General features: G+C 43.6%; 2 protein-coding genes across 5 annotated transcripts; one reads left to right on the top strand and one right to left on the bottom strand.

Moving 5' to 3' along the window:
• Positions 1–385: 385 nt before the first annotated feature.
• Positions 386–3,248, bottom strand: fam166b (family with sequence similarity 166 member B). The gene is made up of 6 exons (XM_052051700.1): positions 2,891–3,248; positions 2,612–2,769; positions 1,737–1,891; positions 1,146–1,272; positions 680–865; positions 386–572 (listed from the first exon to the last, which is right to left on the bottom strand). The coding sequence occupies exons 1-6, from the start codon at positions 2,944–2,946 to the stop codon at positions 478–480; spliced, it is 777 nt and encodes a 258-aa protein (XP_051907660.1). The 5' UTR covers positions 2,947–3,248; the 3' UTR covers positions 386–477.
• Positions 3,249–4,129: 881 nt separating this feature from the next.
• Positions 4,130–8,828, top strand: si:dkey-106l3.7 (uncharacterized). 4 transcript variants are annotated; one of them, XM_052051647.1, is made up of 7 exons: positions 4,130–4,823; positions 5,208–5,282; positions 7,490–7,618; positions 7,719–7,890; positions 7,987–8,072; positions 8,287–8,375; positions 8,535–8,828. In XM_052051647.1, the coding sequence occupies exons 1-7, from the start codon at positions 4,245–4,247 to the stop codon at positions 8,632–8,634; spliced, it is 1,230 nt and encodes a 409-aa protein (XP_051907607.1). In that variant the 5' UTR covers positions 4,130–4,244; the 3' UTR covers positions 8,635–8,828. The 4 variants fall into 4 exon arrangements, with proteins under 4 accessions (XP_051907607.1, XP_051907608.1, XP_051907610.1 ...); XM_052051648.1 differs by having other exon boundaries at positions 7,990–8,072; XM_052051650.1 differs by having other exon boundaries at positions 7,719–7,878.
• Positions 8,829–8,978: the final 150 nt, after the last annotated feature.

The raw sequence follows: 8,978 nt of genomic DNA on the forward strand, positions 1-8,978 counted from the left end.
CAGAAGTAGCATCGTAAACTGTAGATCGATTTCAATGTTGAAGTCGTGTGTTTTTGACTGTTTTTAAGATAATTCCGCGCATGTTTTCCCTCCATATTTGCATGACATTGCATTCATACAGGTGGTACTCCCGCAACTCAAGATCACCTGATCTGGTACTGTATTTACGTTTTTCTAGATTCATTCTAAAGGCCGGTTAAGGTTTGGAAATGATCTGATGGATGTTGTTGTGAGTAAACTCAACAACAGTAAGCCATGTTGTAAAGTGTGTTGTTTTGATAGACTGCTATTTAAAAACGAGTTGCATAAATATATAAATGGAGACTTGCGCAATTGCCTGCGAGAATAAATAGAATGATGTGACGGGTGAGAAATAATTACAATGTTGGAATGCATCCTTTAATGTCCAAAGACAATCATTTTAATAAAACAGTAGCATATGTAGATTTACGGTCTTGTTGATCTACGGTTTTCTTCTCAATATTTTTGGAGATGGGGTCTCCTTTTAGCACTTTTCTCCAAAACTTTCTTCGAAAGACGGCCAAAGGTGTGCCCGTACATGAATTTGTATCCTGTGGGATGGTTTACACGAGTTAATAAACTGAGGCCGGACTTTGGGACCCCCCCCCCCCCAATCCCATCTGCTTTATATGAATATGAGACATATTGCAATACACACCAGGGAGATGTCCCGTGAAAGCTGGAACCACGCCCCTGTGGCGTGATGGGTAGCTCTCAAGTACGGATGGCGGTGAACAGTCGCTGCCGCCATGTTGCTTCCCCAACTGGACAAGAGCCTCGTTTGTGACAACGGGGTAACCTTTCCCAATTAGGTAGCGGGATTTCGGCACATGTCCTGTAAAGCCTTCAAAAATAAAAGTCCAAAATCTATTTTTCAAGATGATGTCATCCAATGGGTCCGTACCAAATTTTTCATACGATAAAAAGAGAATACGTCGAACAAATGGTGGAAACCGTCCTACCTGGCCCGATGCGAGTGCACTGAAACCATAAAAAGTGTAGTCTTTTTGCTGCATTGTTATTTGCATCAACCCTCTTTTTATTTTTCCCCCCAGAGAAAAACTAAAGTTGAACATTTGTGCATCTTTTAGCTTAATTTATTAGCCATCAGCCTCGCATTGTACCTGACATGTAGTACTTGTAGGGGTGGCCATCATCCAACAAATGTGGTTTTGCAATAGGGGTAAAGCTCTTTAAGGGCTTGGAGGATACCACTTGGTCCGAAACTGCGGCTAGGGGCGCTGTTGTCCTCTGGACATAAAAATCAACAACATGCCTTACCAAAACATGACTGTAGAAAAGAAAAGGAAAAAAACGATGAAATACTCGCATTTGGGAATCATTCAATAGACATTACAAAGTGTTTTACTCTGAATGTGACTATTTATGTCTCCTTCGCTTTCGGAAGGATAGATGACGGTACATAGCTGAAACTGAGCCCCTCCATTCATAATTCAGCGTGCGGGAACTGATTCAAGCATGCCCCGAGCTAAATACAGACTCACTGGACACTTCATTAGGTACACCTGAAGCTACACTCGAATGTAATCCGATACATGAGCTATAGCAACAAAAATCTGCCTTCACAAAGATTCTAATCTGAGTGGTACGCTGTTAAAAAAAAATTAAATCTTGTATTTTTTTTAATCTCATTATCGGTAGACTGTAGAATGTCATTTAGTCACAGAATAGAGAGAAAGCAAGGCTGAATAAACCTCTGACTGCGGTTGCGAGTACTTGTCGGCAAGTGATGGATCCGTCGAAGCCCATTGATTATTTGTATACATCTCCTGGTAAAAATCCGAAAATGCTCTCTGGCATGTTTCCGCGTAGCTGCAGGCAATGTAGTTCTGCCTTTTGGGGATGAAACCTACAGGCAAGAAACACGAGTGTGCAAAGTTTGTCAGGGTAAAGGCCATTTTTTCTATTAATAAATCAAGAATGCAACATACTGTACACTGTGTATACTAAATCACTCTTTGGCGCTCAAAACATCACATGGTAGTTTTTGTCATTGCAACGGAATCTCTAAAGATGACAATCAGATTTGAAAATGTGTGACAGACCCCAAGCGCCCGCAGGCCCTCGGAGTTGTCCGGATGGCTCAAACTCAGAGATCCTTTTTCACAGTTGAGAAGAATTTGCGAAACAACGCATGCCCTTTCGAAATTTATAACGATCACCTTCTGCGGTAACAAGCAGACTGACATTTTGAGCAGCACAAATCAAGCGTCACCGTTTTGACGACGATGTTGTTTTGAGGTGTTCAACTTGCTCTCTCACGTTTGTTTACACGGGGTTCGCCTGTGACGTGACTCGCCGTCAATTTGGGACTCTTGTTGTTTTTACCTTGGATTGCCTATTAATTTCTGTTTATACTTCTATGGAAGTTTGTAAAATATTTCAGCAAAAAATGCCTCAAATAGATTTCATGCTTTAAGAAGTCACTTTGGAACACATTACAGGTATTTCTATTTTCAAGAAAACAAAAACATAGATCGCAATTAAGGTGAAATTAAGAGGATGTGCACAATGCTGAGCAAATTAACTGATATTAACAGTAAATATAATGTAAAATCTAATGAGATACCGGTGTAACCAGGCATGATCCGCCCGGCGTGCCTCTCGGGGATGCTTCCGAGGGTCCCGTCACCACCCGAGCGCGGGACCGGGTGAAGCAACTCGGCCATCAGCTGCCCGTACGATTTCCCTATTTTGAACTTTAGCTGTGGACGATAACCTGAGTAGCTAAAGACAGACACCCCACATAAAAATAAAAATAAAAAAGCCCCGGCAGGATTCATCTGTGCCATAACTGTAATTCTTCACCGAAAATGACATACGGATGTGCTTGGAGCAATGTACTCACCCTGGCATATAATGTGGATCTCGCTCCAACAAAACTGTGTTATGTTCTGTCTCCATATTGGTGCTCTGAGAGGCACCAGCGGGTCACCTGCACTGTTGTTGGCTGGTTGCTCAGGTGTTGGCTCGCTTGGTTGCTACACACAATAGCCAACAAACTAAACAGGGTGATAACCCCGAGGCTTCCTCTTTCAAATAGTGGCGTTGTAAAATGATGGAACTACGTAGCTGGAATCGGCAAAACATTTAATTTCGTCGTCTCGGTTTGCTAGTTAATCAATTTACTCCCGAGTCTTGTTTGGCATTGAAAGAAAGGCGAGATAGTCTGCATTTAATGCGCAACAGCGGTCTCTAGTGGTAGATGGTTGGCGAAGCATCTGTTCGAACCGCAAGGCCCGCTGCTACCATCGATTTTAATTCAAATGTATATGATGTATTTTTTAAAATAATTTTTATATGATATTTATATAATATTTTGATATTCTGTATATAAAAAATCTATTAAAAGGCATTCACGTCTTGAGAAGCAAGGTAACTAGATGAGGTCGGTTACTCAAACTGTTAAGAAAAGGGGAACATTTAATTGGAATTTTTATCTTCCTTAAATTCTACTTTGTCTATTTTTATGCGAATGTGTTTTTAAAGGAGATTACAAAAAAATCCAGTTTGTAAAACAGTCACATGCATTGTGAAAATCTACAGTGTGAGGAAAACCTTTGTGCAATAGTGATTGTGAAAAGGCTTTCGTGCGTGTGCGCGAGCGTGTGTATGAATGTGTGTGTATGCGGGTGTGCCCGTGTGTGTTTGAGGTAGACCGCTCAGATCATATCAGCACATTACAATGTCCATTCTACACATTCCTTCTGTCGTACAGATCGTCACCGCTGTTGTGAAATCCTGATTCGATCTCCTTCGGCATTCAGTGACGGCAAGAATGATCATGCAAATGAGTCACATTGATAACCTGGGTCAAATGCTTTGTAAAAATTCCACACCAGACTTAAAAAAAAAAGTACAGTAAGCATCCGCCAAATATGTTTTCGACAGAATCTTTATGTGCATACAAATACATTCGGATGATGATGATGATGATGATGTCAATTGCTCGAACCAGAAGTCTGAAGATGGTCTTTTCAGAAAAAAAGACCAACAACAAACATGCACACAAGGAAAGAGAGCATTTGCAAACTCAGTGAATTTCTGTGGAGAAGGCGTGGTGACAAAGGCATGGGGGCGGACCGGAGTGGGATGTTTTGAATTCTACCTGAGCAAGTCACCTCAAGAAGGCTCTCGAGAGTGGATCCTCGCTCACGTTCTTGTTGCAGTCGGATTGTGAAGTGCAACCAAAGCCAGAGTGAATGAATCTGTACAGGAGTTTTGGGAACCTAATGGAGGCCTGGGTGGCCGAGCAACATCCGGACCCCGAATTGCTGGAGGATATTTCCAAAGATTCCCCCTCACGTTCTTCGCATTCTTATTCCGCCTTGGAGAAAAATGCGCGGACAGAATCGGTGGACTCCGGAGTGGAGACAGCCAGCACTGACACTTTCTTTCCCACCTCGTCATTGTCCATGGATATGGCAGAGACGGACTCTTTTGCATCCGGGGCAGGGAATGACAACCACGTCCCATTTTTGTCAGATGGATCCGCTTCGTTACCCCCTTATTTGTCACCGCCTGCCCTCTCCCAGCCTACAGACCTCAGAAGAGTTCAGGGATCCGTAGTCTTTAACCAAAAACTCAGACAAGCTCTCCAGAGATCCGAGTCCCGGCAAGGTCCTGAGCCGCACGCAATCGATCAACGTGATCATACCGCTTCTCGACGCAGAACCTCCATTCTGAGGTCGGAGAGTTTCGGCTCATGGCAGATATCGGGCGTGAGGAAACAAATCCTGGCTTCCAGAACAAGGATGGGACCAACGCGGTTGCAATCGGAGGTGAGGTTGGGTTAGGGGTTTGGATTAGGGCCTCGGGGTAACGGTTGGGGGTATTACAGTTAGGGGGTTTTGTCTGGTTTAGTTGGAGTTCTGTTCCGGCCGTAGATTTCGGTTTAAGGTTAGGATTTGGCTCCGGCACTAGCGACGCGGTTAGCTTGAAGGTTGTCCGTTGTCGGATGCCAGCAGCGGTTTGAAGATGACATAAATCCTACAGCAACATGCTGAGTCTTGCTCCCCCTTGTAAAGGGAAAAGTGACCGAAAGGGTCAGACAGGGGTCGTACCCTCCGGACTCTCTTCCGAGCTCTCTTCACACTGCACACATGCCATTATTCGCTCCGCACCGCCGCCAGTGGCGGCCTGATCCAAATATCTCTCTGTTGCAGGATGTCAGAAACCAGTCTGCCGACATGACTTTGCACCCGCAGGCAGTGGAAGTAATGGAAGGGAAAATTCAGCAGGTAGTCGGAGATGTTCTCTTTCCTTTTGAAGTGTTAGTGTGTGAGTTAATTGATCAATCAATCATGGTGTAAACTCCATCGTTCCCACCCCCCTGAATCTTCATGTTCCATTGACCAGTACGTCCTACATCCATTTTCCGTCACGTTGAGACCATACTCGCTCATTTTGGGTGAGGGGCACCCTGGATTCACCACCGGTTAATTAATCACAAAGGAATTTTATGCTTCCAATTGCAGCCGGATTGACAAGGCGGCTCTTCAGGGTTCCATTCCTGTGCCAGAATGCAAATTTGTTTCACTTACATGCTAACGAAGAAGTCACGTCATTGCGAAAGTCAATATCGGTGGCAACTGAGCACGCCTTCGTGTGCCGCATTTCCTTCCATATGTCACTTCTCGGGACTTGCTTTGTGCAGGAAAGGAAGGGCGTCCCGGTATCCACAAACTGTTAGCGCAAAGTTGCGAGGATGATACTGTCCAAAACGTGTGTGTTGAAGCATTCAGAGTTCCTTTCACTGGAACGCAGACACTGCGATGCCGGTTCTTTGTAAACAATTTATTTGCGCATCGCATCAGTCTGTAATTTCCGTTAACGGAAACCAGTTCTCATCTCGCTCCAATGACCCAACTCCCACGTTAGCTATGTAAACCGTCCATGCTAGCGATGGTTGCGCAATTGCACAGCACTGCTGCGGGTCCCCGCGGTTCGACATCCAGATCGGAATATCCAAAACTGGTTCGCATGTTCTCTAGACGCCCGTGTGGATTTTATTTTTGGACTTGGCCACGGTGCTGTTCGAACCTTTGGGTTTCGTCCTTTTGCACGGCACCGTTGAATACACAAGCAAAGGCCAATGTAGAAGAAATCAATGACCTTCACTCTCCCGGTCAATGTTGTCACCGATTTCCCGTACTTACATGGGATGGTAGAAGCTGTGAAAAGAAGGAACCAAAAATTAACCTTTTATTCAATTTCCTCTTGCTGTAGGTTTAATTATAGTCCTGCGTGTCATTCTCTGAACGGCACAATTAATCACACTGTTTATTCACAACGCCGTTTCGGAGCCGACTTTGTTCACTCGATGAATCTGCAAATTCAGAGGCAAGTGTCCGAGCACGAGTTAGTTTCCAGTCATTTACAAACTCTGTAATTAGATTTAATTAAATCGTTCTTGTTGTTGAGTTGAAACACTGGGGCAGGTGCACCGAGATTTTGAAGAGGAGAAAAAAGTGTTATGCTATCAGTCAGGCTAAACAGGTTACAAATAACATTGCATGCTCCTTGTCAGAATGGCAGAGAACAACATCCAGAAGCTTTGAAATGGAGTTCTCAGAAAAGCGCTCAAGTCCAATAACATTTAAAGGAGTGTACACACGTGCCATTCACCCCCCCCCCCCCCCCATATTTTAACCAAACAATAGATGTGAGAGATCTCAATTCGGAGGGGAAAAAAATGTAAATGGCATATGCGCTCTTACAGTATTTGGCATACGACAGACCAACATAATTCAAAGAAAGTAGAACAATAAATACAAGTCGTTGCATGTTCTGTTTGGATGGACCCCCCCCCCCCTCCCCAGCCCCAATGTATACTGTAATTAGTTGAACTTAACATCATCAACCTCTGACAACAGCGAAACCACACATTGGCCACAAGTCGCTCTCTGTATGTCAGACAAACAATCAAACGCACCAAGTTAGCTTAATAGCATATTAGCATAAGACAGCAAACCAATGTTAGCAAACGTCCTTTCAAAATTTCTGAGCAACAGTGACACTTGAAAACTGGAAACTCTGTCCAAGCTCCTTTTTCAGAATTTGCGCTGAACTGCTTGCCAGTTCTTCGGATGTCATTCACGCTAACTTCCGGTAGGCCCGACGGCGCCCACCAGGAGTTCACATGCCGCTAAACACGGTCGCGCTGTGTGAATTTTCACTAAACGCTCCGTTATCATCCTCAACTAAAATATAAACGGACACCAATTTCAAAATGTTTTCATTTCATTATTATTTTGAGACATTCTTCTGATGTTTTTTTTGGTGAGTGCTAAGGGCGGCGGTGCGGCATTCACGAGCTAAATTTTCACAATTTGGTGCTCGCTTTGAAACGCAAACGATATCCAACAATGAGTTATTCATTGTGTGGTTTATTTTTGTTTTTTTTGTTTTTTTTTTTGTAACCTTCCTGTCTTGTGCTGCATTTCAGGCCCCCCCTGAGGTGTTCTCCACGGGGCTGAGTCCTGGGCTCAGGTACTTGGAGCAGGTGTGCCAAAAATGGGAGGACGTCGCAAAGCAGCAGTTTGTCAATGGTGGCAGCAGTGTGGACAGGGCTCGGGTAATCACACACAAATACAGACGCACATGCTGCTTTTTTTTTTTTTCAAGGTTTCTTCACATCCTGATTACTAATAACGTCCTTCCCTTCCTCTTGTCAGACTTCCAGCAGCTGTCAATCATTAGAGCAGAGTCAGCCACTCACTTTTTACAAGGTTCGGCTGGAGAGCCTTTCAAACAAGGACAAACAGCTCGAGGAAGTTCCGGAATATTTTCGACAGAGATCAGCTTCCGAAACGACCGTGTCGTCAACACAGCCACGTGAGTTTTCAGGTTGCTGCGAAATATTCCGGAACAGCAGAACAATGGGCGTGTTTCAATAATGTGTTTGACTTTTATGATTTGTTTACTTATGTGTTTATTTTTAAGCAGGAAAGTTTAAGCTGGGCTCCAAAGGGCATCAGTCGAGTACATTCAACCGACTTGGCAAGGAGGCTCAGAGCAATAAAATACAGGTAAAAATTGTATGTGTTACTATCTACCCAGTCAGCGCTATCACAATTAAAACAAATTAATTTTAAAAACTATATATCATTTTTATCACTAATGCTGCTGATAAATATGTTCTGTATTTTTTATGGTAATGCTACATATACACACACGCCTTATTATTAATATCTTGTGCTTTGTTGTTTGTTCTTCTCTCTCTCTCTCTCTCCCTCCCCAAAGGGCGACTTTGCTAATGTAAGCGCCAAGAACAGGAAGATCAAGTTGTTGTCTCGGAAGAAGGACGGGCCCAGTCTTCAAAATACAAATAGGTGAGCTGGAAATATCTCTTAAGCGTGCCAGCGCCATATGTTGCCTGGCGATGCTGGGACTGCTCCAAATTGACATCGGGCCACCCTACCGACTGCTTCCTGTCGTCTCCGTCGCCGCTCTGTTCAATGTGCTCTTGTTGTTGTTGTTTTTTATTCCAGCCAACCGATGCAGTTCTTTGAAAGTAACGCCGCCCGGCGACAACTCAGCAAACTGATCAGGAGGAGGTCGAAAACTCTTCCCATTCATACCACACATTGACCATGGCAGGAAAAGTAACAATACATTTAGCTGTAGACATCTGAAGATGATGTAAGTTATGATAAATATGCAAAATTTGTCAGTATTTTGTTTCCTCTATGGCTGTTATATGCAATACCTTTCACTGCAAATATTATTTCATTTTAATGTGTAAAAAGTCATGAAACAGATGCAATATTTACGAAATATACACCAAGACACTTTCCTGCGATGTGAAGTCAGCTCTACAGTTACTACAGGTAGACAAAAGCATTGCGACCGATGCCACTGATTCTCAAGCGATGAGCGAATGAGCTTTTCGTTAAAATATCAAAACGATAATAATAACTGTAAAAACTGTGATG

This window comes from Hippocampus zosterae, chromosome 18 (assembly GCF_025434085.1).
Source record: "Hippocampus zosterae strain Florida chromosome 18, ASM2543408v3, whole genome shotgun sequence".
Classification (NCBI taxonomy): domain Eukaryota; kingdom Metazoa; phylum Chordata; class Actinopteri; order Syngnathiformes; family Syngnathidae; genus Hippocampus; species Hippocampus zosterae.